Raw genomic sequence first — 27,852 nt, forward strand, 5'->3', positions numbered from 1 at the left:
TTTCCTGTCACATAAACTACACCAGCAGCTCGGGGAGAGGCTGGATCTGCCTGCACGATGGCAGGTCCGAGGCCTCAGGGCTGAGTGTGGGCCCACAGCACAGAGGGCAAGCAGCAGCTGGAGCCGAGCCTGCCGGGGGGCCGCACCACACCCCCACTGTGGTGCATCTGGGTCACTTCTTCAGGAGCCGGACTCTGTTGGACCAGGTTGCTTTCATCCCATCCCCAAACCATACAGGTGAAAGTTAGCTTCGGAAATGGGATCAGCCATTCACGTGATGAGAAAATGAGTCTGTATCAGGCACACAGTCGGGGTTTGGCCTGAATAGGCAAGTGTGGGGAACAGCGGACAGCAGGGCTTACCCACTGGCCAATCCACCCCGCCCCAACGACCTGGAAATGTTGCCCTCATCAGAGGCAGGCTTCTGGTCGCTCGGCCATGTCTGTTCACGGGAGTACAAAGACTCCCAAGGAGCTGTATCTCCACCTGAGATGCGTGGCTCATACCTTTTAATACATGTTGCAGTTTGTTTCCCATTTTAGAAAACGGAAGTCTGCGTTTTGCTGGGGTCTGCTCAGAGCCCCACGGTGTAGAGCATGGTTCTCCACTTTCTGAACACCTAACCCATAGCTGCCTCTCAGAGCTCAGCTCCCGGGGCCTGGGCAGGCTGGCTGCTCACACCAGGTCACCGCTGTGTCCAGCCTACTTCCTGTCACCTTTTTGTTACTTTCAGGTCTTTAAAAGTATTTAACTTGTGCCGGAGACCGGACTTTGCCATAAGCTCTCTTAAGAAACGGACTCCACAGGAGTGTAGGTATGTTAAGAAGGCTGTCAGGGTGAACTGAAGATCACGTTTCATAAAGGGCAAGAACCTGTGGTCAGGATGTCCCGCCCCCTGTGCGAGGCTGCAGCCCAGGCTTCTGGCTGAGGCCTATGCAGACCATTCCAGGAGCTGAGCAGACAGAGTCGTCCAGGAATGCATCGCTCCACGCTCCTTGGTTACTACAGGCCGGCCAACTGAGACAGGTCACCGTGACCACAGGCCAGACTGAGGAGCCCCGAGAGAGAGGCCCCACGCTTCCTGAGGCCCTTTATGTATACCCTGACCAAGCGCAGACCATTTCCCATCACATTTTAGGCCTGAGCATTTACCAGGAAAACTGTATGAAAAATAAAAGTGTCCAGGGTTTCAACATCTCACGTGCCACAATATTGTATCAAAGATACTGATCCAGAATATCATTTAAGTACTGAGATTAAAATACAGGATCAGGTATGTAAGAGGTCTTCGTATGGCCTCTTAAAAGCAAGAGGAGCTCAACTTCAGATATCTGTAAAAATTGGCCCAAAAAAGCCAGACAATAAGCACATTCAGTGCCTAAAGCCCTAAGACAGACGGGAACCTGCAGAGAGCTACAAGTCTGCAGTGCCTGAGCCCAGGAGGACACCCTGGGCCTGCCCCTCAGCACCAGTGCCCCAGTGACCGGCCCAGCTCAGTGCTTGCTCACGGGCAGCAAGCTGTCGTGTTTCAGATAAAGACTCCACAAGAAAGGGGACACTGTCTTTAATAAAGTTGGAATTAAAAAGTCACTTAGTAAAATGTTTACGAGTATTTGTTTTTATCACATCAAAAAAGTTGACATGTGGGTCAGAGTTCTGTTTTCCCGTAGAAAGTGAGAAGCCGTGTGTGAAAACCCACAAACTGTCTGCCCTTGCCCACTGTTTCTGTAAAGGGGCCGCTGCATGAGAACAACTTCAAATTAATCAAAAACAACTCTTCAGGTATCAAATGTGTCAAAATAATTCCAAACAATTAAAATATAATATATATATTTATAATTCCAGGCCCTCAAAAGCAATCATGGTAATTAAGAACAAAGTTTTGAGTCATTATGATAAGACACCAACTTTAAACATCTCTGGTGAGATGGAAGTGGGAAACTGGCATTAGAACCCCAGAGTTACTTGGAAATCACCTTTCAAATGTTCTTCCAACACGCAGGAATCAGGTTAGCATCATCCTCCAGCTGGGTGATGTGGCCACGGGCGTCCAGGGTGGGGGCAGCTGGGGCACAACCCGGCTCCTTCCGTGTAGGTCTGTTCCACGGCCGCCCAGCAACAGAGACCGCCCGCCCCTCCCCACGCCCCCACCCGGCTGTCCGCCCAGGCAGCAGTTTACTAGAATTCTGTCCATTTGAACACTTGAATGTCACTGAAAAATAAATCAATGCAATTTGGTTTAAATGTCAGTTTCTTCAAGAACCTGATATTTCAGTTACAAATCATTGAAGCTCCTTTTTAAAAAGAAAATTCGACTCCCTCGAAATCAACTACTTTATGTGAAGGAAGAAGGCATTGTTACAATGGCTCAGAACCGTCCTCAGACTCTGTGGTGGGTCCGGCCGAGCACCTAGCTCGCAAACGTCTTGCCTGCGTCCTCCTTCCCCTTGTACGTCCTCTTGCCGTGCGTGAACGGGATGTACCGGTACTTTATCATGTGCTGGGGACAAACAGACTCGTTTTAGAGTGGCTTCACGATGAACTATGTTTTCTCCAAATCTGAATCCTGATCTTCTCTGCACACAGGGCAAGGAAACCAGGGTTCCAATAAGCTTCTAGTCCCCTCCCCACCAGTGACACAGCAGAACCCTCCAGAGCCCACTGAGCTGGCCAAGCTCGCTGGAAATCCCAAGGGTCTGGGAAAGGTTTCCTGACCCCTTGCATGCAGGAAGGGCTAGGGCTCGGCTGGGGACCCCTATGATATACCCAGAGGAGTGGGGATAAAGCTGCTCTGGGGGCTGTTTGAGGGTAATGTTGGCATAACACACACTGGCCGGTGGGCCCTGGGCTCTGTGCCCCCAGGACATGCCAGTGAGGACAGCACGGCAGACCCGAGGGCTCTCCCACCAGGCCCCCGGGGAGCGGTTTGTGTGCCCGACAGCTGCACCGTTGGGACAGGTATGTGTTGGCGGAAAGGGACTGTGCCGTGTCCCTGTTGCACAGAGCTTCGGGACGCTCCAAGCACAGACAAACAAGACCCAGGCGGGGCTCTCAGCACCTCCCAGGGCAGCGGTGCCTACCCGCACTCACCTTTATTTGCCTCTTCATGGTGATACAGAAAAGCATGATGAAGTACATCACCAGGATGGGCCAGAACACCGGGACATTGAAAGCCTCAAAGAAGGTGCAGGCCATGGCCACGAGGATGCCCTTGGTCGCCGCATGCCTTAAAGTAGGAGAGGAGATCAGTGCCACCAGCTGCCCCGCCACCTGGGGCCACAGCAGCATCCCTACTTGGGGCAGTAGGGGCGCGGTGTGTGTTTCCTACAGAGCGCACAGCATGTAACTACAAACACGGCATTCCCTCAGTCCCTTGAAAGGCCCCAGTTTCCTTCCAAAATAAGAGTGTGAAACATTCAGCAAAGAGGTGCGACTGCTCAGGCCAACTTGGGCGTCTCTCGTCTGCCACCTGGCAGGCCCCTCCCCTGGGCTGTGCATCGCTGAGGAGATCCTGGCGGCACCCAGGCGGCTCCCTCCAGCTCAGCGCCCAGCCCACCGGACTCATGGCTACTGAAAATGCTCCTCAGCACTCCCCTTTCCTACAGGACAAAGGCCAACTTCCTCGGGGGACGTGCAGGGCCGTCTTGCCTGCCTTCTGCTCCCTCCCCAGCAGTGCCCTCACTCCAGCCCTTCCCGCCCAGCCGGCAGACTTGCAGAGTGCCTGCCACATCCCACACACAGCCCCAAGAACACAAAGTAAAGGTGTGGCAGCTTTTCCCTTCAGGTTTTTGCTCCACCAAATAGAGGACAGACGAGGTCACAGCCTTCATGTGGTGGGGGTCCCCTTCATGCATGCTTCACGCATGACAGCAGGGGTCACCTGTCCACCTGTCACATGCATCCTCATGCAACATCACACAGATGTCACCACCTCCAGGAGGCCTGGGGGACAAGCCAAGTCCCATCCAAGCCCACCCCACAACACACACTTGCAGTGAAAGCAGACTGCCCCAAGGCTGGACCAGCCCTGCCTCTGTGCAGGCACCCTGAGCAGGAGGGCGGGGGACGTGGTCCACTCGTGCCAGCAACCAGAGGGGGTGTGGTGCGAGGGGCAGCACACAGGCCTGCCCATCTGTGCAGGGCAGCCAGAGCCTGGGCACGCATCCCTCCCGAGGCCCACGTCCGAACACACCCTGGACCCTCCGCCCCGGAAGCAGCTTCTCTTCGGCTAGTTCCAAAGGGCCACCAGGCACTGGGCTCTCCTGCAGGGGCCCGTGACCTGCCTCCACGCCCCGCCAAGGACAGCAACTCGCATTGTGGATGAATGTTCAAAACACACACACACACTAAAACTCTCGTTTCTTTCAGAAGTCTTTGCTGCCTAACGAAAACAAAAACCCTTTGTTCTCACTCTTATTAGCCACACTGAGGACAAATATCTTTCTCAACTACCCTTAGGAATTAACTCACCAAAATTTAAACTCTGGAAGCCTTCGAATAAAGGGCCGGAACTCCTCGTTCTGTTTGGTTGGTAATGAGGGGCCATCATCTGAAAGGCAGAATGTCAGTGAGATGGAGCGGGCGCCTCATCCACCTGCCCCCATCACATTTATAAGTTTCCCCTAAAGCTTCTGAACTAGCATCTTAACGCATGAAACACACATTTATGTTATTTAGTCAGACATAACATGAAGAACCTTCAAATGATTTAGAAATCAATTCATTGTTTTAGAAGATTCAGAATAGAATTTCTTTTTTAAAAGAACTACGCTTTTTAAATGATTGCATAAAATTAAACTGCAGACCAATTTGCAGACACACATCAACTGTAGCACACAAAGGCACACAGGAAAAATGAGAACATTTAGGGAAAAGGAGCGGAGAAACACACAAAGCTTTATCTGCTGAAAGTCCAACTCAGAACAGCTGCCCCCCACGCTGATCCCCACCCCCACTGAGCCCTCCTGGCGGAGCACCCCCCCCCCGCTGAGCCCTCTTGGCTGAGAGCCCCCCCAATGCTGAGCACCCCCACAAAGAACCTCCCAGCTGAGTCCCCCACCATGCTAAGTCCTCCTGGCTGAGCACTCCCCCAATGCTGAGCCCCCCCTGGCTGAGCAACCCCCACAACGCTGTGCCCTCTTGGCTGAGCATCCCCAATGCTGAGCCCACACACACTGAGCCCCCCAGCTGAGTCCCCCACCATCCTACGCCCTCCTGGCTGAGCAACCCCCCAACACTGAGCACTCCTGAGCACCCCTGGCTGAGACCCCCCCCATGCTGAGGAGCCCCCATGCTGAACTGGGTACAGTCAGGCGGCCCCACCCTGCCCAAGGCAGACGCCCTCCCCAGCTACACACATGAACCGAGGCCTATGGAGAAGCTCTATGGAGAAGCTCTCGTAATCATCTTCTAATTCCCCCAAATGGCAACAAATGGGAGTGTTGTTTCCTTTCACATTTTCATTAAATACTCCATAGAGAAAAACCACAGGCTTCTGGTCAGGATTGGAGCAGCCTGGAGAAGACAGCTTGTACTCAGGAAGTACCGCCGTCACAAGGGGAATCCACGGGCAGGCAGCTGTGCCCGGGTTTTTCAGACAGCGGCGACACGTGCTGGCAGGAGTGACCGAGTCTCCACATGTCTGTACCCCTCCCCCTCCCAGGCTGGACAGTCAGGTGGGCACTTGGCCCTCCTACCTGGCCCAGGTATGGCCAGGAACAGTTTGAGCCGAGAACTTTTCAACCTGTCATCCTGGGAAATCAGGGAGTGCCACCACCCTCAACGGGGCCCAACCGTGGATGGTCAGGATCCCAGTGGCCACTTTTGGGCACAGCAAGCTGCCGTGGAAACCTCTGGATCCCCAGGAAGAGGACCTACCCGAGGAGCACAGACAGGACTTGAGGACAGGCGGGCTCTTCGGCAGGAGTGCCACCCCTGCTCCCACGCGACCCTGTCCAAGTCTCGTGACCCCAGGCGCCTCCGCTTCCTCACCCGCAACAGAGTAGCAGGAATACCCAGCCCGCATGAGGCATGACAACTAAGGTTTGATGTCTCAATCTACACCCAAGTGTATCCTCACTGAGGTTCTAAATACATTTTAAACACCAAGACGACAGTCTCAAAAGTTCGGATTTCAAAGGTTTCTAGAGAAAATGAGGCATCTGTGAAGTGTACAAAATCACAAACCCCCCGAACAGACAGAACCAAGCAGACGATCTCTACTATACCTGAGTCTTCCATCAAGGAAGGGTCCACTTTGGGCGAGAGAAAGGCTATGAAAAGATTGAGGTGGTAGATCCCCAAGGCGTAGGTCACGATGTACCAGCCCTGCAAGAGAGGAGCACTTGGTCAGTGACGCAGCCCAGCGCCCATGCCCTGAAGCAGCCCCCAATGGTCCAGTAACTCACGACCTTGTTTTAGCTCAACCTCAAAGCACGCACAACTTACTTCCAGTCCGGAGACTGCAACAAGTGACAAGAAGGCACAGTGAACATCCACAATGACAGTTTATCTCAAATCACTTTGTGAGTGTGACAGCGGACAAGCCACGGTGCAAACAGACTTCTGCAGGGGTCCCAGTGGATGCACAGAGCACCTGAAGCCACCAGCTCCCCACAGGGATGCAGGAGAAGGGGAGGCTTTCCCCCAAAGCCACACGCCTGAGCGGGGCCACACCATGGGGCAGGTGTGGATCGTACATTGAGGGACACCGGCATGTACACCTGGCCCAGACCCCGCCTCACCGATGGCTACCTGACCCAGAAGACAGGATCTGAGCTGTCACTCAGGATGTGCTAGTATTCCTTCTGGTGGGCCCCCATACCACCACACACCGGTCAGGGCTGTTAATAATCTTTGCCCAGAAGAAATCCGGAACCGGAAAATCAGGAAATCAAAAATGAGGTTAAAAAAACGTGGAGGGGCGCCTGGGTGGCCCAGTCAGGTTAAGCGTCTGCCTTCAGTTCAGGTCATGGTCTCAGGGTCCTGGGATCGAGTTCCATATGCAGCTCCCTGCTCAGTGGGCAGTCTGCTTCTCTCTCTCCCTCTTACCCTGCTTGTGTGTGCTCTCTCCCAAATAAATAAAGTCTTTAAAAAAACAAAGACAAAACAAAAAAAAAACATTGTGGAGCCAAACCCTCCTCAGGAGACGCAAAGATGGGAGCACCCGCACACCATCATGTACTCCTGATTAAATCCATTTTTTTTTTTTAAAGATTTTATTTATTAGGGGCGCCTGGGTGGCTCAGTCGTTAGGCGTCTGCCTTCGGCTCAGGTCATGATCCTGGAGTCCCGGGATCGAGTCCCGCATCGGGCTCCCTGTTCGGCAGGGAGTCTGCTTCTCCCTCTGACCCTCCCCCCTCTCATGTGCTCTCTCGCTCTCATTCTCTCTCTCGCAAATAAATAAAATCTTAAAAAAAAAATTTAGGGGCGCCTGGGTGGCTCAGTCGTTAGGCGTCTGCCTTCGGCTCAGGTCATGATCCCAGGGTCCTGGGATCGAGCCCCGCATCGGGCTCCCTGCTCGGCGGGAAGCCTGCTTCTCCCTCTCCCACTCCGCCTGCTTGTGTTCCCTCTCTCACTGTGTCTCTCTCTCTCTCTCAAATAAATAAAATCTTTTTCTTTTTTTCAAAGATTTTATTTATTTGAGAGAGAGAGCAGAGAGAGAGGGAACACAAGCAGGGGGAGTGGGAGAGGGAGAAGCAGGCTTCCCGCCGAGCAGGGAGCCCGATGCGGGGCTCGATCCCAGGACCCTGGGACCATGACCTGAGCCGAAGGCAGACGCCTAACGACTGAGCCACCCAGGCACCCCTGAAATCCATTTTTAAAAGCATCAAGTTTACCCTATTAGACCAGAATGCACTGCATTATCAATTTTAAAAGCCTAAAAAAACGTGCATGCAAACACGAGGAAACCCTTCTGTCTTAAAACTTTCCAAGTCTGAAAACTACAGACTAGATGTGGAAAGCTCACGTAGCTTCATGCTGCAGAGCCACACCTGACGGGCACCAAAGCAGGTGCAGACTTGGTTCAGAAGACAACTGCATCCCCATCCCACCCGCACCCCTAAATCGAGGTCTCCGGGTCACTCTTTCCATTAGAGAACGGACCAAGTTCCCATTCAAACAACAATCCTAACAACAATTACAGTAAATTCGAAGTCAATATTAGCAAGGCCGCGCAGGCTGCGTCCGGCCACCCTGAACCCTCCTACTCTAGAAATAGAGGGAAAAACCCACATCCCATCCAAGGCCGCATTTGGACAGTGTGGACATGGCAGGGGCTGGGCTCCCAGCCCACACCTACCTGCAGGAGGTAAACTCGAATCATATAGACGAAGCTCAGGCCCAGTGTCACCACCCATCGCACGGTTGTGTAAGGCGTGGACTTGTCTAGCCAGGACTGATAGATCTAGAAAGACAGGAGTTCACACGCGCTGTGGACCACAGAGCACCAGCTTCGGACTTCAAGTCAGCAACACAAGGCAGTGACTATTAACCCAAATTCCTGAAACAGGCCCACCCCTGAAGCAAAAATAGTACAGAACGATCTCTCACCAGCAGCCAATCCTACAGGATCAGCCTGAGGGGTCGTTATGAGGTCACCTAACCTCACCCAGAGAGCAAGAAGAATGTGGGCACCTTACAGGGGGCTCACTCTCGGAGTCCCGCCCCTCCCAGAGCTGGTCCCAGCCCTGCCCAGCAGCCACAGGGGGCCCCTGCCTCTGCCCTCAGGACAGTGAGCCACAGCCCAACCTCCGGCAGGTGTGGAGCTCGGGCACGGTGGGCACAAAGCGGTGGAGTTTCCAGAAGGAATCCTTGGTTTTACCCAGATATGCACATGCATTGTGTGCAAGTACACATAATTAGCAGACATACATGCATTATTTCATTTTAATTTTGTAATTAATTTTAATTTTTAAACTTAATTTTTTATGAAAAATTTCAACCGTTCATAAAAGCAAAAGTACCCACAGCCTGGCTTCAATAATTGTGAAATTTTCCAAATGTTCTTTTTTAATTTTAAGAACATGTTTTTAATTCTAAGCCCAAACATCAGTATACACAACTGGTCACTGAACATAGCAGCTTCAGGCACTGCTGACTATGGCAGGCCTCAGCACAGCACACAGGTACACCCCCAGGTCAGTGCAGAGCCGGGCTGGGGACATGGAGGCGGCGGCCTGGACAGAGGACAGTAAGCACATGGCAGTGGCCGCCCCCACAGCCGTGCCACCCAGGAACTAGGAAGGGTCTTCAGGTTCTTAAAGGTTGTTGGGGCACAAAAAAACAGAAAACCAGTGTAGGGCAGAGAACATAGGTGGCCTCCAAGGCCTAAACCACTGTCTGGCCCTTTACAGAGGACAGAGCACATTCGCAGCAGAGGGGAAGTGTAAACTGAGGCTGGGGAAAGCAAGCAGCTAGCGCCCTGGTGCCCTGCAGGGACAAGTCCCGAGGTCGCCGTTTCTCACTCAGTTCAATTCATCAGTTCAAGTCAGTTCTGCAATTCATCCACACAAAAAAACCAACCTGTCCAAGTCTTGTGAAAAATCTGTACACCACAGAAGGTTTCCCATGGACAGAATCTCCAACACTGTCACCTTCGGACATTCTGTAACTGAGAAACATACAAAATACTTTAAATAAAAATGTTCAAGAATCTCATCACTTTGCCCCATTTCCACCAACACGATCAAGCAAATTTCTTCAGTATTCACTTCTTCTTTCTGGGTGTCTTTGCCAGGAGGTGACCAGGGAAAAGAAACAAGCAAGAGGGGCGCCTACATGGCTCAGTCGGTTAAGCGTCGCCTTGTGATTTTGGCTAAGGTCATGATCTCAGGGTGGTGAGATGGAGCCCCACATCAGGCTCTGCACTCAGCAGGGAGTCTACTTGAGATTCTCTCTCCCTCTCCTTCTGCCCTCAACTCACCACGCGTGCGTGCTCTAAGATAAATAAAATCTTAAAAAAAAAAAAAAGAAAGAAACAAGCAAGAGACTCCGGTGGACAGCCAGAATGGTACGTGACATGCAAAGCAGCACTGGGTGGACTTCTGTTTCTGCTAACGTCACCTGGCCCGCACTCCTCCCGCTGGTCCTCAGGAGCTGCCCTTGCTGACCATGGAGTCCTGTGGACACACTTTCCCTGGGGCTGGTCCACACCACAGGCCACTGCACCCGGTCTCCCTCCTCCGGTCTATTCCTAGGGTTCCCCCCCGCCCCCCGGTAACCCCTTTCTCCAGGCCCAGGCTCTGTCCAGGCTGTTCCCCAGGGCACCAGCAGCCAGCTGTGCAAGTCCTGGTCCTCTCAGGGCCTGGTCCTCCACTCCACAAACAGGAAAATGCCATCCAATTCCCAGCGAGGGAGCCGTCTGTGCCCTTGTTCGTCATCTGTAAGTGGAATTGATTGTATCTGCTCCTATTTCAACATGCTGTTGTGGATTCCATGAGGAATTAACTGATGAGAACCCAGATAACCAAGTGAGCTTAATCACCCCTATCTTACTAAGGACGATCGAGCCTCAAATAGTTTAAGCCACTTGCCCAAGGTCAGGAGCTGCTCTGCCAGACCTCAGCCTCTCTATCCGAGCACACTGCCAGCCAAACCAGATGACTGAGGTGCTGGTGAAGACGCCCAGGGAAAGCTCACCGCTGCCCCCCAAACCTGTGCGCAGCACCTGCCCCAATGGGTACCACGGCAGGGTTGGGGCATGGAAGCAGACACAGACTGTGGCTCCAGGCCGGTGTCCAAGGCCCCTGAGCTGTATGGCAGCACAGCCTTGGCCTCCTCATCTGGCCAGTGGCACTCACGGACACAGCAGCCCTTCACATGCACACAGGAGAGCGAGGCTCACAACGGCTACAGGGGCCCCCCCGGCCAGCCTGCTCACACAGGGCTACAAGCCGAACCCACACCTGCCCGCGCCATGCTTCTTAATCACATCCTCACGGTGAGTGCTCAGAACATCCTCTTTTTGAGATGAAGTCAGCAGCCTCATGTGACCCTAGACCTCAAGTGGAAAACTTTCAATTACAGCTGAGATATTAAGACCTCCTGACCAGCCCCCCCCAGCAACAAGTCTGCGTTACAGGTTTAACTGTGATTCCGTAAGTGTCGTAAGGATGGGCAGAGGGCCAGGAGTGTCAAGGAGGTGATGGGGAAATGCTCTTTGCCCTCACGAGAGACACAGGAAGTACAGATAAATGACTGAACTAAGCCGATGAATTATGGCCCCCGGGGCCCCATCTCTTCAGGAGGTGTATTTTTACACTCAAGTGAGAAAATCCCGTATTTTAAGAGGGCCTAAATTAAAACTCATTCCTAGGATGGCTGGCTTCCCTGTTTAGGCCAAAGCCAGGCCAGCAGAAAGCTACGTCAGTAATACTCCTTAACCTGTGGATCCTCACAAATTTTCTCTTCTTTTACTTATTTATGACCAAGTGTTTACCCATAAAACCCTTTACTTGAACTGAGGCAGGAAAAGCAGTATTAGAACATGCCCTGGAAGCATGCACTCTAGCTAGAGATGTCTGCTTCTTTCAGATGAATGTGCAGAAATTATTCCAAACACGTCAGCCAGCCTCTGATTGTCTGACAAGCAACACATCCATCGTTATGTGGCTCTCCACGTCTCGAGGAGACTGTCACAGCAACATGAAGCAAGGGAACTCTGGAGTCAAGCAGTCTCCTTCTAAAGTCCAGTTCGGTCACTTTCTAGCAGGACGGCCCGAGTGACCCCTCATTCCAATCTGCGAAACGGGGTGACAGCAAATGCGCCCTCCTCAAAGGCTTCTCTCGGGGTGTCAGCTGTGTGAGCCTCAGAGCCTGGCACCGAGGGAGCATGCTGGCCTCTCAGATGTGCTGGCCCTGCCTCGCACCAGCCCGTCTCCGATCCCCTTCCCTCTGCTCAGTTGGAAGGCCACCTCTGCACAAAGGCCCGCCCCATCAACAATCCCTAAGTCACATCACCCTGTTTTCATTTCATGTAACAATCATTTCCTTATTTTCATCCTGTTTCTCTATTTCCTCCTATTAGAATACAAGCCTCTTCAGGGGGAACCTTGTCTGGGCCACTCCTGCGCCCTGCCACCTAAAAAGGCCCGTTATACGGCGGGCAATCAGCAAATTACCTGCCGGATTCAACTGTTTTATGCTCAGGCACACACGCACCAAAAAGAGAGTAAAAAGCAAAATAAAACCATCCCAAGTAGACCGTGAGTGTCCTGCCTGAAACTGTGCACAAAACTCTCTACGTGCCTAGTCCTGGGGCCCCACGTGCCCCAGGGTCTGCACTACTCAAATAGCAAGCACGGCATTTAAAGGATTATAACCCTCTGCCAGGCAGCCGGATCACCCACGCTTCGCTCCTCCTCCCTCGTTCCTCCTAGGTCCGGTGCAGGGCAGTGCCACCTGCAAGCTCTGGTGCCGTCCCCCCCGCGGAAATGCCCTTCCAGCGGCACCTACTCATTCTTAGCAGCACCGCCCGCCCCGTCCAGGGCTCCTCCCGCCGTGGGCATGACCATCCCGGAGTCTCCACCTGGCCCTGACCGCAGCGCGCCTGGCCGAGGTCACCTCCTGCGCTCTACAGGAGCTGGCTCTCAATCACCGAGGACCCTGCTCGCTCACGGGGATCCCATCCCCGCGAAGTGAAAGATGAACCCCACTGAGAAGAACGAGTTTCGGGGAAACTTCAGGACTCCCGGGCCGCCTCGACTCTGAGGACGCGAGGGAGCGGAGCCCCGAGGAAGGTTCACGGGCGAGGGCGGCCGTGGGCTGTGCGATCCCCGGCGCGGGGGCACGCTCGGACGCGAAGTCGACCTGGAGAACTTGGCTTTTGCGACCGTAAATCGCGGCATTTGCAGAGATCACCTTGAGCAACCCCACTCTTCGTCTCGACGGTCTGCCACCCAAACCCTACAGACGAGCCACGCACCGAGGGCGGGCCCGACCAGGAAGAGCGAACGTCAGCGCACGAGCCGGGGGCGGGCAGCCAACCCTCCCGGGCCGCGCCCGCGCGTGCGGGTGGGGGCGGCCCCGGCGCGACCCCAGCCCCCGCCCGGCCCAGCCCGCCGCCCCGCCCGCCCGGGGCCCGCCCCGCGCCTGGCCCCGCCCGCCCGGACCCCCGCCGCCCGCCGGCACCTCGCCGCTCCCTGCGGCCGAGCGCGGTCTCCGAGGGCCGCGGGAAGGAGGACGCGGGCAGGCGTCCGCGCCGGCGCTTCGCACGGTCCGGGCAGGGCCAGCCGAGCACTTCCGCTCCGTCCTGCGCGGCACCGCCTCCGGAGCCTCCAAGATGGCCGCCGGGGCGGAGCCGAGAGCCTCCAACCATTTCCTCTTCCGGTGCAGGGTGCCCAGGCAGTGGGCAGGGCAGTCCCCTCGGCGGAAGGGACGTCAGCGGCGGAAGCGCGCCGTGCTGCGCATGTGTACTTGCGTCTACGGGCTCCGGGCCGGCACGATCCACCCCAGAGATTGCTATCGCCCAGGGACTGGCCCGTGGGCCAATGGAGGAGAGCTTTGCGGTTGCTGAGGAAACCCCCAGCGGCAAGATGGCAGCCGCGGGCGGAGGGAGCCCGAGCTCCGGCCCGCCGCTGCGGGACCCACCGAGCCGGCCGCCACGGGACGGTAATGGCTGCAGGCCGGGGCCGGGTCTCCGTCCGCGATGGGGGGGGCGGTCGCCGCGCGCTCTCGGCCCCAAGCGCAGCCGGCAGCCCCCGGGAAGCCCCGGCGCCCCGACCCTGGGAGGGGGGCGCCCCCGCGGGCGGGCGGGGTCCGAGCCCGGGGCGGCGGCGCCCGCCGGCTCCTGGGCAGCGAGCCGGGAGGCGCCGTTCGGAGGCTGGGCGGGCGCGGCTCGCAGACCCGAAGAACCGTGTTCGGGCAGGGCCCGAGCTGCTCTGCGGCAGATGCGGGAGTCTGGCGACGCCCACGCCTCCCACGTCGCCCGGCGGGGGCGGGCGGGGGCGGAGGGGACCCTGCCGCCCCCGGCTGTGAGCGTGGATTTTGTCCCGCGGGGGCGAGACGCCGCTGGGGAATTCCTGCAGGAAACGGCAGGGCTGGCGCCCCCGCCCCGCCCCCGGCAACCGTCGCCCCTCCGCGGGCCGCGGCCTCTCGGGGCCCTGCGCTCGCGCATGCCGCCCCGCGCCCTCAGGGCCCAGAGAGCCGCCCCATCCGTCGGCCGGTCACCCGTGGCACCACCCGCTCACCCGTCGCTCTCTTCCCGACGTTCAGGTTACGGTGTCTATGTGTACCCGAATGCTTTCTTTCGATATGAAGGAGAATGGAAAGGAGGGAAGAAACACGGTGAGAAATCGTGGCCTGTTCCCACGGCTGCCCCCCGCGCCGACAGCCACGTCCTCGGGGAGCCGGGGCCGGCAGGTGGCCCTGGGAGCCACCAGCCCTGGGTCCCCACACTCCCTCTCACTAGTGCCCAGGAAAGGCCACTCCCTGCAGCGATCTTCAGAGTTCGCCAGACAAGACATGCCGGGGGCCCTGGGAGACCCCCCGGCTAGCAGCCTTCTCTCAGGCGCTGGCGCATCCTGGGCAGGGGAAGCCCCAACTTAGAAATCCTCCCTGGCGTGTTAGTCTGTCTTTGCCAAAGGGAAAATTGCCTTTATGGTCTATTTTTGATGAGTAGGAGATTACCCACCTTTGTATTTATCCAGAGGATACAAACGTAATGATCCGCGGGGGCATCTGCACCCCAGTCCTTACAGCAGCAATGTCCACAATGGCCAAACTATGGAAAGAGCCCAGATGTCCATCCCCAGATGAACGGACAGAGAAGACGTGGTCTGTATATAATGGAATACCTCTCAGCCATCAAAAAAATGAAATCTTGCCATCTGCAACCACGTGGATGGAACTAGAGGGTATCATGCTGAGCGAAATAAGTCAGTCTGAGAAAAACAAATACCGTATGATTTCACTCATACGTGGAATTTAAGAAACAAAACAGATGAACATAGGGGAAGGGAGGGAAAAGTAAAATAACAGAAAAACAGGGAGGCAAACCGTAAGAGACGCTGAACTCTAGGAAACAAACTGAGGGTTGCTGGAGGGGAGATGGGTGGGGGCATGGGGTAACTGGGGGATGGGCATTGAGGAGGGCACGTGATGTGATGAGCACTGGCTATTATATGCAACTAATGAATCATTAAATCCTACCCTGATAACGAATAATACAGCGTATGTTACCTAAACTGAACTTAAACAAAACAAAACAAAAAAAACTTAAAAGAGAGAGATTACGTACTTTTGTAGAAAGTCTCAGCCTTAAAAGAAAGAAAGTACCGAGTGTGAGTCGCTGGAGTCCTCCCCAGGGGTGGGCCCAGACTTGCCCATGTTTACGCTCACACAGTCTTATGTCTGTTTGGGGGTTCTGCCTGCTCACATCCTCTGCCTATTTTTCTCCTAGAGAATTGGTCTTTCAGCATTTTCTTATATGAGCTGTTTTTGTGGCTGCTGGCTGCCAGTATTTTTCTGTGTTTTTAAGCTTTTGACTTGTGTCGTTGCCACACAGACATTTTTCGCTTTTGTCCGAAATCTCTGCTTCTCTTCCTCTGGGCCTGGCATGGAGGCTTACGTCTGAGAACCCTGCCAGAGCCTGGCCTGGACAGAGTGGTCCTCCCTTTTTAAATGTTTCCTTGAGTGCTGCCCTGTGTCCACAGACTCCGTTTCTTCCGGCCCCGGTGCTGATGGAGGCCAGGTGACTGGAGTGTCTCCTCCGAAGAGGTTGGGGTAGCTCTGCTGTCATCCCAGCCCAGACAGCAGGCCTTAGTCATGTTTCAAGAACGTTTTTATCGAGAAACGTGTGTGGGTGAGTTTGCAGAGAGCAGGCTTAGGACAAGAAGCAGAGCCGAACACAGGCCTGAGAGCTTCAAAGCCCAGCTCTTCCCGCGGAGAAACGAGTCCAGCCGCGCATGGGCAGCAGGGGTTTCTCCGACTTTGGTCTGACTTCACATCGTGATTTCTTTCCCCAGGCCAGGGGAAGCTGCTGTTTAAAGATGGGAGTTATTACGAAGGCGAGTTTGTGGACGGGGAGATCACGGGAAAAGGCTGCCGGCTCTGGGCCTCATCAGGTTAGCAGTGGAGACAGGTGCGGGTGTGCTGACTCCTTTCTCGTAAACTATCTCTGGTGTAAGTTGTTCCTGGCTTCCGGATGCAGAAGGCACCTCCTTCTGTGAAGCGTGGGTCTCTGGTTTCCATCACATTCCCCCGCATTAGCAGCACGCCGGCCGAGGGCGGGGGCAACCACTCACAGACCTTCCCAGGCAAGCGTGGTGGCTGTTCTCCGCTGAGAGAAGCCCCACCCGCACAGATTCTGACCCAGAGAGGCCTTTGCCCTTGGGCACCTGGATGCTGCAGAGAGGGTCGTCATAGGACGGGGATCTGCATCCACCTGCTATGAGCGGGGGCTGTACAGTAACCAGGAGGGCAGGACCAAACCCACCTAATCCTATTTTCTCATTAGCCAAGGTGAACGGGAGATAAAGAGACCCCCTCACGTGTTCTGAAATGATACTTGCTGCCACCATTGATCAGGGGTGGGAGGGGTGTGACTGTCAACCCACAGGGGACTCAGGAACAGCTCTAACCCTGGGTGTGCCCCTCTCCTCATCTGCACCAGGGAACACCTATTCTGGACAGTTTGTTTTGGGAGAGCCTCAAGGACACGGCATCATGAAGTACAAAGCTGGCGGACGTTATGAAGGGGAGTTCTCCCACGGCCTGAGAGAAGGTCTGATACCCACAGGAGCTTGCTGAGTGTGGCAGGGCGCTTTGTGGGGAGCCCTGGGCCCCAGCACCCCTCCCCAAGATCTAACTCAGGGGCCCTGATGTCCACCCGGCCGTACTGGAGGTGCTCTTCTCTCTGCCCCCAGCACCACATCTGCTGCAGCTCCGTGTGGGGGCCATGGCCCAGGGACCCTGCTTGCTGGGGCTGAGACCGTAGGTCCTGCATCAGTTCACTGCTGTGGTTAAAATCTGGCAGCTCAAAAAACTGCCATTTAATTATTCACCCACAAACCTGGGGGTCAGCAGTCTGTCCCCGGCTTGGCTGGGCAATGCTTTTGGCCTCACATGGGGTCACCCCTACGATGGTGATCGCAGCAGCTCAGGCAGGGCTGGTGGTTTCTGGGCCCTGGCCCAGAGCCTCAGGGTTCCTGGGGGGGCAAGAAGCTGGGGGTTCTCTGAGGACATGCTGCTGAACAAAGCGAGTCAGGAGGACACACTTGTGGGGAAGCAGACTCTGCCCGGGGGGGGGAGGGGGTGTGCATCCCTGGCGCCCGAAGACAGAAGTGCTCACTGTTCTGGAAGACCAGCCTCCAGAAGCAAGCCATGCATCCACAAGGTCCGACAGTGCCTTTCCAGGGTCCGTTCACATCGGAAGATGCGCGTGCACTTCCAAGCTGTCCCAAACCATGCAATGAAGCCCTGTCCTCATGAGTGTGTCCTCTGGCCTTTGTTTTCTTTCTTTTTTTTTTTTTTTTTAGGATTTATTTATTTTGGAGAGGGCATGCCAGCAGGGGAGGAGTGGAGGGAGAGGGAAAGGGAAAGAATCTCAAACAGACTCCCCGCCCAGCACGGAGCCTGACGCAGGGCTCAATCTCATGATGCTAAGATCATGAGCTGAGCTGAAACCAAGAGTCGGACCTTCCACCGACTGAGCCCCCCAGGCGCCCCTGTGCTCTGGCCTTTAGACCCAGGGCCTTTGAATCGGCCATAGGAGGCCCAGCACTGCCGTTGTCTGTGAGGTGCAGTTTCCCATGGACTGACACGATGGCAGAGCTGTGGGGTGGTCCCAGCCAACAGCAAGGCACTCCAGCCTCAAATGCTGGGGCCTGGGGGACCTTAAGGGGCACCCCTCCTGCTCTCACTCAGCACCTTTGAGAGCTGGACCCCAGAACCGCTGTCATTGGCGTGGTGGTCACTGGTGCCGCCCCAAATCACAGCTGCCGTGTCTCACCTGGGCACCCCTGGCCTGGGAGGGCGGCCCGGTTCCTGGAGCCATTCTGACCCCAGCTTTCTTCTGAATCTACCGCCGCCCTCTGGGGGGGTGGAAGCAAGGTTCCCCCGACAGGAGGCAGGAAGTGACGCTCACTGCCCTGGGCTCCCTCCCTAGGACATGGGCACCTGGTGGACCAGGACGGGCAGGCCTACTGGGGGTCGTTCCATGAGAACAAGAGGCACGGCCGGGGGCACATGGTCTTCCGGTGAGTGCACCACCCCCCAGTCCCCCAGGCCACCCTGGCCTCTGGCACATCGGCAACACTTGGGATTCGGTGCTTTAGTTACCGACACTGCTTAGCAGCATGTTTAGTAGAGAGAACTTTGACTCCCCCTGGCGAACACCTCCCAGAGGCTTGGGCGGCAAGGGGGTGGCGGGCAGGGGCTTTCTCGGCGCCACAGGACGTGGTGGGCCTGCCTTTCCATCCGTGGCTCGTGCACAACGCCGCCATGGCCACGTGTAGGTTCACACTGACTTTTCTCCAAGTCTCACCCAGCTGGGGACCGGGCAAGCGGGGGCCGCGGGCCGCTGCCATCACCCCCCGCCAAGCGCCAGGCCCCCTGCCCCCCGCAGCAGGCCCTGGCAAGGCAGGAGCTCGCGCCATCTGCTCGGGGCCTATTTTTGCCTCAGTCCCGGTGGCGCGTGCTGAGCCCCGGTCAGAGGAGCGGCTCTGAGTCAGCACCACCACCTGGCTCTCCCCGGTCTGAGAGCTGCCCCGTGTTTGTGTCCCCAGGAACGGTGACAAGTACGAAGGCGACTGGGTCCGGGACCAGCGTCAGGGGCACGGGGTGCTGTGCCGAGCCGACAGCTCCACCTACGAGGTACCTGGAGATGTGGCAGGACCCCAGGCTCTCGGGGGCCCCGCTGGGCACCTGTGTCGCCCGGGCGTCCTCATGGGGCACCTCAGTGCTGCCCCTCCACCCCGAGGGGCAGGGAGGGCGGCCGCCCCTCTCGGCTGATGAGGAAGCGAGGGAAGGGGAAGGGCCCCGGCTAACACCTTTCCTGTCTGGCTCCTGAGATGCCACGTGCAGGGTCACCTGTGCAAACGGGTGACATTTCTCAGTCCCTTGAGGATGCCCTCAGGGCCGGTGAAGCGTTTTTGATGAGAAACGCCCACCTCGATAACATGGGAGAGGACGCTCCCCCCTCCTTGTTGCTACAGGCCGTACCCCTCGGGTCTGACTGGGGTTGGGGGTGGTCAGGTGCTACAAAGCGTGAGGGAGACTAGGCAGATCCGAAGACCTCATTGGGACCCCAGAATCCATCATCCATCTTTCTTACTGGACACTGGCCACGTGCCCAGCCGGGAGCAATCGCAGCAGGAGCCAGAGATGTGCGTCTCAGGAAGGGCAAGCCACAGCCGGTGGCTGGAGTGACAAGTAGCCCCGTCGGCCCTGCAGGCAGCTGGGGGGCCAAGAGCCTGGCCGTCTGTCCTGGGTCGTTCTGTGAGCTGAGGCCTAAATGATGACGAGCCGCCGCGGCCACCGAAGAGCAAGGGCAGGGCGCTACCAGCAGCAGGAGGAGCAAGGGCGCAGCCGGGCGGGAGGTCCGGGAGGGGCCCGCGGAGACCCTGAGCCTCAGCGGGCCGGAGTGTGATTGTAAGGGTCGCCGGAAGCACTGGAAGGAAGCGGTGGTCTGATCTCTGTGTTTGAAAAGTCCCTCCGGTTCTTGTCCAGGGGGCACTCTGCCATCAGGAGAGGGGAGGGCACAGAGAACAGCCTTGGGGTGGTTTGGAGGTGAAGACACCAGCCTTGCTGGCAGGTTGGATGTCGAGGCGAAGGCAAGAGGAGAAGCAAGGATGACTCCTGGGTTTGGGACCGAGCACCGGAGGGCGGCGGTGCCCGAAGCAGGATCTCGTCGGGAGACAGGAACCGGGCCAGCACGTTACCGTGGAAATAGGTAGCTGGCTAGCCAGTGCAGGGCCGTGAAGTGCTGGAAGGGGTAAAAGCAGAAACGGCAACAGCAAACGCACTGGTGGCCCCGCAGACGCCCCAAAGATGGACCTGGGGCCCCCCTGCACAGCCGGGCGCCTTGGGAAGGGAGGCGCATGGTGTGCCGTGACTTCACCACAGTGGCTACGATGCGCCCACGGAATCTGGAGCCGCGGGAGCCCAGGCCCAGCTGCACGCGGCCGTTCACGCAGGGCCTGCTGCCGACGAGCCGCACGTCCGGCGGCCAGGAGAGATGGCGAGAGGTCCAGCTCCGGCAGCCCAGAGCCGGCCAGGGAGAGTGGCTTTGGGGCTGAGAGGTGATAACTGATGGCGGGCGGGGCGCCGGAGGGGGGCGGCTGGCATCCTGGCCTGGCCCATGCAGCCCCCCACGGCAGCCTAGCCTGCTCATCAGACAAGCTCGGCCTGGGTGAGAGCGCACCCCGGCCTCAGGACAGGCGGCAGGGGCCAGTGTGCCCCGTGCACGTCCATGTTGCTGCTGGCCTGCTGCTTCTGCACGAGGGGCCGTCTGTCCTCACGGACCCGCCCGAAGGGCCCAGCACAGGCACCGCAGACAGCCTGGCCTCGGTTCTCCAGAGCTGCAGTGGGAGAGAGACACGGAGGGCAGGTGTCCCCCTGCCCCCGCCCATCCGCGCCACGCCTGGAGTCGTCCCCACAAACGTGCACAAGCACACCTCGAGGGCTGCGGTGGACGCGGACAGGTTCCCAGCACGTGGCAGCAGAATCGTTCGCGCCCCAAGCACCGGCCTCTGGCCTCAGCCCTTCTCCCCCCTTCATGGGTGAGGCCACAGGCCCAGAGGAGGGGCAGGGAGTTCCGGCCTGGAGCCCGAGTGAGATTTGGGGGCAGATGGCATGGCCTCCAACCCAGGTGGGTCCCCTCATGGCTGGACAGGACTGGCGGAGGGAGCATCCGCTTCTTTGGGGCCCCCGGCACTGCCCTGTTCCTGGAGGCTTTTCTGGCCCTCGGCCCTTCGGCCGCCTGCCGGGCCTCAGTGCTGTGGCTGCCCCCTGGGCCCCCCGCTCAGGCCTCCCCTGCGAGTCATGACTCAGCCAGGAGGGGACGGGACTAGGGCAGTGGCCCTCCACACCCCAGGCTGACCCGGGCACCCATCGCCTGCGCAGCGCTCCACCAGGGGGCAGCCCAGCCCCGCCAGCAGTTCGGCCGGCCAGGCCTTACAGGGGCTTCTTGCGCTTGGGAGACATTTTCCTCCAACTTGACCGCCGGAGCCTGATTTCAGACCAAACCACCCCGGCTGCAGCTCCCGATGGCTAAGCTGCTTCCTCACCAAGTGAGGAGGCCTTCTCCTGGACGGTCACCCCTCAGTGTCACGGGCCGCGCCGTCCCAGCCTGCAGATCTCAGGACCCCCACACGTCCTCAAGGGAGGTGGCGTGTCCTCAACGTGGGGCACCTCCCACATGAGTGAACATGGAAGCCTGGTCCTCCAGCTGCGTCTTCCCCAGGATGCAGACTCATGTCCGCCTGCATTTCCGTTTGCTTGGCACCTCCCAACCTTCCTCAGCCTCGTGCCCAAGGACCTCAGACAACCGGCCTGCTCCCTGCAGCTCTGAGCACTGCTGGGACCCCGTCCTCGGCCGTGCTCGCGGTGTCTGTGTGGGCAGCCCCCAGCCGCACGTGCTGGAAGGGACGCGAGCAGCCACCTCACCCACAGCCCGGGTGCCGACGGGACGGCCGAGGGGCACCCAGGTCCCGGAGGGAGGGCGGGCGCAGGGGTCCCTCACGGCTTCCCCTGCCCTCCAGCCACTTTTTAAACCGGCTTCCAGGTGGCCATGCAGACAGGGCGTGTGGAGAAGGGCTGCGCCCAGGAGGGCAGTGGGGTCCGGCTGCAGCCACACGGTGGCCTCGGACACGGCCCACGCGCTCGCCGCCGCCAGCACGCCTTCCGGAGCCGCCAGGGAGACTTGGCTCGCGCTCTGTCGCCAGGCCTGGCTGATGGGGAAGGCTCAGGCCTCTCCGTGTTGCAGGGACACCTCACGCCTGACCTCCGACCTCCGGTTCTCAAGAGTCACCCGGGGACGGGACGCGGTGGGACGGAGCTGGGCGCTACCCCAAGGCGCGTCTCCCGTGAGGGCGCGGCCGTTCCCTGGGCTCTCACCGGGCAAACAGTCGGACTTCTTTTAAAACACGTCCCTACATATCGTAAAATACGCCTAACGTAAAATGCCTGGTTGTAACCGCTAAGTGTACGGCTCAGGGGCGGGAAGCACATTCACACTGTGGGGCTCCCGTCCCCGCCGTCCGTCTCCGGAACCTTCCGTCTTCCCACACTGACGCTCTGCCCCCAGGAAACACTAGCCCTCCCGCCCCTGGTGCCCACCCCGCCACTTTCTGTCCCCGCAGATCTAACTCCCGCAGGTACCGTGTGTACGGGGAGTCCTACGGGACCTGTCCTTTGGGGACTGGCTTATTTCACTGAGCACGAAGTCCTCGAGCTCCGTCCACGCTCCTTCCTTTCTAAGGCTGGATAATAGTCCATCGCGTGGAGGGACCCCATTCTGCGCGTCCGTCCATCCACCGATGGACCCCTGGGCTGCCTCCACCGCTTGGCTCTGTGAGCGATGCTGCCGTGAACGTGGGGGAGCACACAGCTCTCTCAGCCCCTGCGTCCAGGTCCTCGGGGTGTACACCCAGAAGAGGAGCTTCTGGACCCCGTGGTGGCTCCCACTTACTTCTGCGGAACCCCACACGGTTCCCACAGGGGCTGCCACATGTCACTTTCCCAGCAGCCGCGCGTGGGTTCCAATCCGTCCACACCCTCGCCTGTCCTTGTCCTTTCCTCCTCCTGAAGACAGCCATCCCCACGTGTTCTGGCGCCGTCCACAACCCAGCGCCGGCCGCTGCCGCCCTCGGGGGGATGTGGCATCCCTCCATCCTTGGCTGGGCTCCTCTGCCCGGCCTCACCCTCCTTCCCAGCGTGTCCCTTGGCTGGACCGCAGGCGTTGACGGCTGCTGTCACCCGGGGAGCACAGGCTCCATCCCCCGCAGCCGGCACGGGTGGACTGTCCCGTTCCAGCAGGTGTGGCAGGATTCCTCCACCTCCTGCTTTCTAACCCAGGAAGTGTCGGCCCCCACGTGAGGCCCCAGGCACCCTCGGACCCCCACCCTCTTCAACCTCAAGCTGCCCAGAAAGCTGCCCTGGGCCCCCCTCACCACAGACCTACCAGCTTCTGATTTTTATTTTTAAGGTAATTTTATTTCCTCAAAGATTAGACGATAGTGGCCGAGCTCTCCCTTGACCATGTCCCATATCAGCCGAGTCTGACAGAGAACCTGCCAGACCCAGAGAAGGAGAAGTTCCAGGAGGGGTGCATAACTGCAGAGCTGTGCTCAGGGCCACGTGGAGCAGGGGGCGGGGACTCCCCCACACGGCCAGCTCTCCCACCCAGCGCAGGCATGCCTTTGCCTCATGATCCCCGCTGCCTCGTCACCAGTATCCCCTAATGCAGACCCTTGTAATGAGCCCCAGGAAAAATCCACTCCTGAAAATAATGTTCTAGCATCTTCTGTCAGGACGTAAAACAACATATCCCAAAGCCAGAACTGCTTCTCCCTCTGTCGTGAGAGGAGCCACGTGGTCAGGATTGGGGCCGGTGGTTGTAACTGGCAAATCTTGGCAAGGGCATCTCCTGCCCTGCCTACCCCGTGATGGTTCTGTGCGGGTCACCCCCGGGCTCCCGGCTTGCACCCGCAGGACCTTCCGTGCTGCCTCCACCTCTGCGGGACATGGGGGTGGGCGTGCCCAGCAGCGGCAGGCTCACTGGCTCCTCCCGGGAACGTGGCCGCAGCATGGTGACCCCCACGGGCACAGGGCAGCCCCTCTGAGAGCGGCAGCGTTCCGGAATCCCTGAGGGAGCCCCGGAGCTGATACTGCGCTGTGGAGGCGAGCCACGTCCCCCACGGATGGAAGCAGACCCGAGCTGTTGGCGAACCCCGGTGTGTGTTTGCACGGCACAGCGTTCCCTACCTGTGTGGTCCCCCCAGCAGCTGCTGGCTTCCGGGCCGTCCCTGGGCGCCGCTCTGTGCACATTGGCTGGGCTTCTCGTGTTGGCTTTCCCAGAGGGAGGCCTGCTGGTTGGTACACCTGCTTGCCGCTCAGAGCAGGTGGCCGGCCTTATGTGCATCTTCACCTGCTGGCGGCTCCCAGCCTCCACCGTCCTCACCTGTGTGTCTTCAGGAATGCCAATGGCCTTTATGTCCCCATTGCCACCCTGCACAGCCCAGGAATGTGGGGCCATGACCGCAGGGGTGCACCGCACACAGGACAGTAGGAGCATCTGGGTCTGTTTGAGCACGCACGGGAGGAGGGGTCCGGACTGCCAGAGCCATCGCGGATCCAGTGCCAGGCTCCGTGTTCCCTGCACGGTCCACATGTCATCAGACATCAGAAACAGACATGGAAAAGCATGGAGAGCCACAGTGCGCACTTTGAAATCCAAGGAACTTACGACCAAGGTCGTGAGGTCAAACACGACACCCTATGACCCTGCTGTTGTTGGGGAGATGGATGAGCGGGGCGCACACCCATGCCCCCGACACACCGGCCTGTGTGCCCACTGCCACCCCGGCAGGCTGTCCCACAAGCTGGAGATCCAGGCCCCCTGGGCAGTTGCAGGGCCCAGGCAGGTGGCCCAGGGCCATATCCACATATGTGACCTGACCCCAGACCACCCGTCGCTGGTCTACAAGCTTGTGACCTCAAAGTGGTCACCTGCTCCAGCTCCAAGGTTGGCGATGATGGGGGAGGCCATTCGAGTACCGCCCGAGGCAGGCACTGGGGAGTCAGTCCCCTGGGCCCTCCTGGTGTGGCCAGCCAAACCCTGGCGCCCAGGGAGGGCTGGAGGCAGGACGTGACCGATGTGCCAGGCTGGACATTCAGTGTGCGCCAGGGAGCACTGGGGGGCATGGGGGGGCGCGCAGTTGGAGAAGCACAGTAGCCCTTCCCTCAGAAAGAAAAACAGACTCAACAGAACGTGCTCCCTAAAATGAGAAGAGAGTCAAATACTTCTCACAGTTTATCCCCACCATGTGTGGTGGGAGAGCACCCAAGGAGTCTCATCCCAGCGGCCCAACTGTCCTGGGCGCTGTGGATGCTCAGAGGTGGGCCCAGCCGCGGAGGCTGTCTGCGGCATCCCCCTCGGCCCTGGGGGCGCCCCAGCAACTGCAGGGTGACAGGCGTTCCTCACCGCAGTCCCTTGGGCCCGCTTCCTAACACTGAAGCCCGTCCCGCCAGCCTTTGTGGTGTGGACACAGGCCCCTGCCCCCTCTTCCCGCATCGCACCTACCGTGCATGAGCCCTCACGTGGGCAGGGAGGGCCAGGGAGAGTGGAGGGAGCCCCTGCCCCGGGGGAATACACCCCCACCCCCCCTCGTGGGGAACCCCACCGCCGCCTCTGTGAGATGCTTTTGTAAGTATTGGTTCGTGCTTTGGGTGCAAGTCAGCTGAGAAAGGGCAGAATTTTCAAGGGTATGATTTATAACATTAATTAGAAAAGATTCCGCACTGCTGGGTGAGTTACATTGCACACTGGGGCGCATTTGTCCTGGGGAAGTCCTGCATTAACGCTGTGAATACCCAGCTCCCCCAGAGGTTCCAGCAGCGAGTTCAGGTCGCCCGTTGTGAACGACCAGGGAAGACACAATGGGTGGTGAGCGCAGTGTGCGCCCCCAGAGTGGGTGCAGGGGTGCCACGGTCCCACAGGCCATCCTCGACAGCTCTGGGTGTGGGATGACCCGCCAGTCAGCTCCTTCTCCAGCCGACCCAAGGCTGTGCCTTCCTCCTGAGAGCAGCACCAGCACTTCGCAGAGGCCTGGGCCGACGCAGGGAGAGCGGAGACGAGAGGTGGCCGTTCTCACGGCAGCAATGGCTACGACGCGGGAAATGCGCCCAGCAGCCATCTCAAGGTTTGGACAGCCTCTCGGCCTGAGCTGAGCCCCCACGCGGTCCTGAGGGAGCCAGGGAGTGTCTATGACTAGCATCCGTCCGTCCATTCATCCGTGGGAGCTGTGACTCTGGGCTCCAGGGGTCTCAGACACCCCCGAGGATGGGGAAGGGATGGCCGCTAGGAAGTGCTACAGGGTTTCGCTCCACCTGGCGGGAGCATCTGGAGCCACATCTTGGAGAGACGAGCAAGGGAGTGTGGGGAGCCACGGTGCAGGCATGGGGCTGCGTCCGTGCCCCGTGCAGACTGAACTCGGAGCCGATTTCCAGCATCTTGAATCCCAGCCTCCCACCTGGGAGAGCACATGAGGACGTGGCCAGACTCCACGGGCCCCACAGCCATCCCTGCAGGATGGGGAGAACCCAGCACACCTGCACACCCAGGAATGAAGACTAGAATGTGAGGGCAGGTGGCAGACTTGCCCAGGGCACGTGGTGGGCGCATAGACCGCTGCTCTTGCCACTGGGAGGGCGGAGGGCGGCTGGAGCAAGGGAGAGGCCCCACATGAAGGCTTTGTTCTCTGCAAGGCACAGCCCTTCCCTGTGGCCAAGGCCCCCTGTACCACATCCCGCTGTACCACCTCTTGATGCCAGGCCTGGGGACTGAGCCCAGTGGTTTCTAAGTAGAGGGCGGGGTGGGTGTTGGGGACAGTGGGTTTGGTTCGGCTCCTATGGGGTTTGCGTTTGTTTGGCTGTGAGTCTTGTCGCCTGAGCTGAAACTGGTAACTTCTTGGGTCTGAAGATGGTGTCGTGAAGGGAAGGGTTTCCTGGCAAGCAAACCATTTCAGCGACTTCTTTACTTCCAAGCCTCGCCCGCCGCCTCCCAGCAAGCAGAGTAACGGGGGTGGGGGGCCTGGGGCTTAACGTGCCCGCGTGGCTCTGGGGCAACCCTCCCAGGGCTGTCCCCACCCTGACCCACGGACAGCAGCCCAGCCCAGGACTCCCCTGCTCTGCTGTCTCCTGCCCAGTTCACTCTGCCCATTCCGGGGAAAGAGCACCGCTGTCCCGCTGCACACACGCGGGCGCACGTACATGCGTGGGCGCGCAGGCGCATGCGTCACCCCCAACCACGGACATGGGCGCGTGCGCGCACATGGACACACACACGCGCTTACGCGTACATGCGTGGGCGCACAGGCGCATGCGTCACCCCCAAGCACGGACACGGACGTGCGCGCGCACATGGACACACACACGCGCTTACGCGTACATGCGTGGGCGCACAGGCGCATGCGTCTCCCCCAAGCATGGACACGGACATGCGCGCACACGTACATGCGTGGGCGCACAGGTGCATGCATCACGCCCAAGCACGGACATGGGCACGTGCGCGCACGGATACACACACGCGCGCACACGTACATGCGTGGGCGCACAGGCGCACACAGCACCCCCAAGCACGGACACGGACGCGCGCGCGCACATGGATACACAGACGCGCTTACGCGTACATGCGTGGGCACGCAGGCGCATGCGTCACCCCCAAGCACAGACACGGACGCGCGCGCGCATATGGATACACACACGCGCGCACACGGACATGCGTGGGAGCACAGGCGCACACGTCACCCCCAAGCACGGACTTGCGTGTGCAGTGACTCCTTCCTGGTCGCAGGGCCGAGGCACCCGCTGATGCTGCCCAGAAGCCCGCGTGATGGGGTCTGGCCGCGGAGGTCTCCCTCCACCCCTCAACGTGACCTGGCTCCGCAGCCCTGGTGCTCGGGGACTCTGTTCGCCAAGCCACCCCCCAGGTTCGGGGCGTCCGAGCCCTGCAGGGCTGCGGCCTTCGGGGGCCGTTCCCACAGCCTCCCAAGGGCCTGGGAGAGCCCGGCGCCGGCCTCCGCTGCGCCGCCTCCCACAGCACCCGTGGGCGCCCACGGCGCGCGGCTCGCGTGGAGAGCAGGGCGGGGAAGCGGGAGCCCAATTAGCTCCCACAGAAAAATGCAGAGAACC

General features: G+C 58.8%; 2 protein-coding genes across 11 annotated transcripts in view; one reads left to right on the forward strand and one right to left on the reverse strand.

The window, feature by feature from the left end:
• Positions 1-1,813: 1,813 nt before the first annotated feature.
• RER1 (retention in endoplasmic reticulum sorting receptor 1) lies at positions 1,814-13,267 on the reverse strand. 3 transcript variants are annotated; one of them, XM_064590089.1, is made up of 7 exons: positions 13,132-13,267; positions 9,526-9,607; positions 8,303-8,407; positions 6,228-6,327; positions 4,471-4,549; positions 3,091-3,226; positions 1,814-2,500 (listed from the first exon to the last, which is right to left on the reverse strand). In XM_064590089.1, exons 2-7 carry the CDS (start codon positions 9,604-9,606, stop codon positions 2,411-2,413), a joined length of 591 nt encoding a protein of 196 aa, XP_064446159.1. In that variant the 5' UTR covers position 9,607; positions 13,132-13,267; the 3' UTR covers positions 1,814-2,410. The 3 variants fall into 3 exon arrangements, with proteins under 3 accessions (XP_064446159.1, XP_064446158.1, XP_064446160.1); XM_064590088.1 differs by having other exon boundaries at positions 9,526-9,613; positions 13,132-13,266; XM_064590090.1 differs by lacking the exon at positions 13,132-13,267 and adding an exon at positions 12,457-12,595 and having other exon boundaries at positions 9,526-9,613.
• Positions 13,268-13,459: 192 nt separating this feature from the next.
• MORN1 (MORN repeat containing 1) overlaps positions 13,460-27,852 on the forward strand; it is a 53,866-nt gene continuing 39,473 nt past the window's right edge. For 5 of the 8 annotated variants that reach the window (XM_064590079.1, XM_064590081.1, XM_064590082.1 and 2 more), the window contains exons 1-5: positions 13,460-14,286; positions 15,966-16,064; positions 16,613-16,723; positions 18,107-18,197; positions 18,726-18,813. In XM_064590079.1, coding sequence (XP_064446149.1) covers positions 13,491-14,286; positions 15,966-16,064; positions 16,613-16,723; positions 18,107-18,197; positions 18,726-18,813 — 1,185 coding nt within the window. In that variant the 5' untranslated portion in view covers positions 13,460-13,490. The remainder of the gene's footprint in view (positions 14,287-15,965; positions 16,065-16,612; positions 16,724-18,106; positions 18,198-18,725; positions 18,814-27,852) is intronic. The other 3 variants (XR_010411146.1, XM_064590086.1, XM_064590085.1) reach the window with 2 other exon arrangements.

Source organism: Mirounga angustirostris, unplaced genomic scaffold (assembly GCF_029215605.1).
Source record: "Mirounga angustirostris isolate CCGP_5_RB_7025 unplaced genomic scaffold, mMirAng1.0.hap1 SCAF_4, whole genome shotgun sequence".
NCBI classification, from domain to species: domain Eukaryota; kingdom Metazoa; phylum Chordata; class Mammalia; order Carnivora; family Phocidae; genus Mirounga; species Mirounga angustirostris.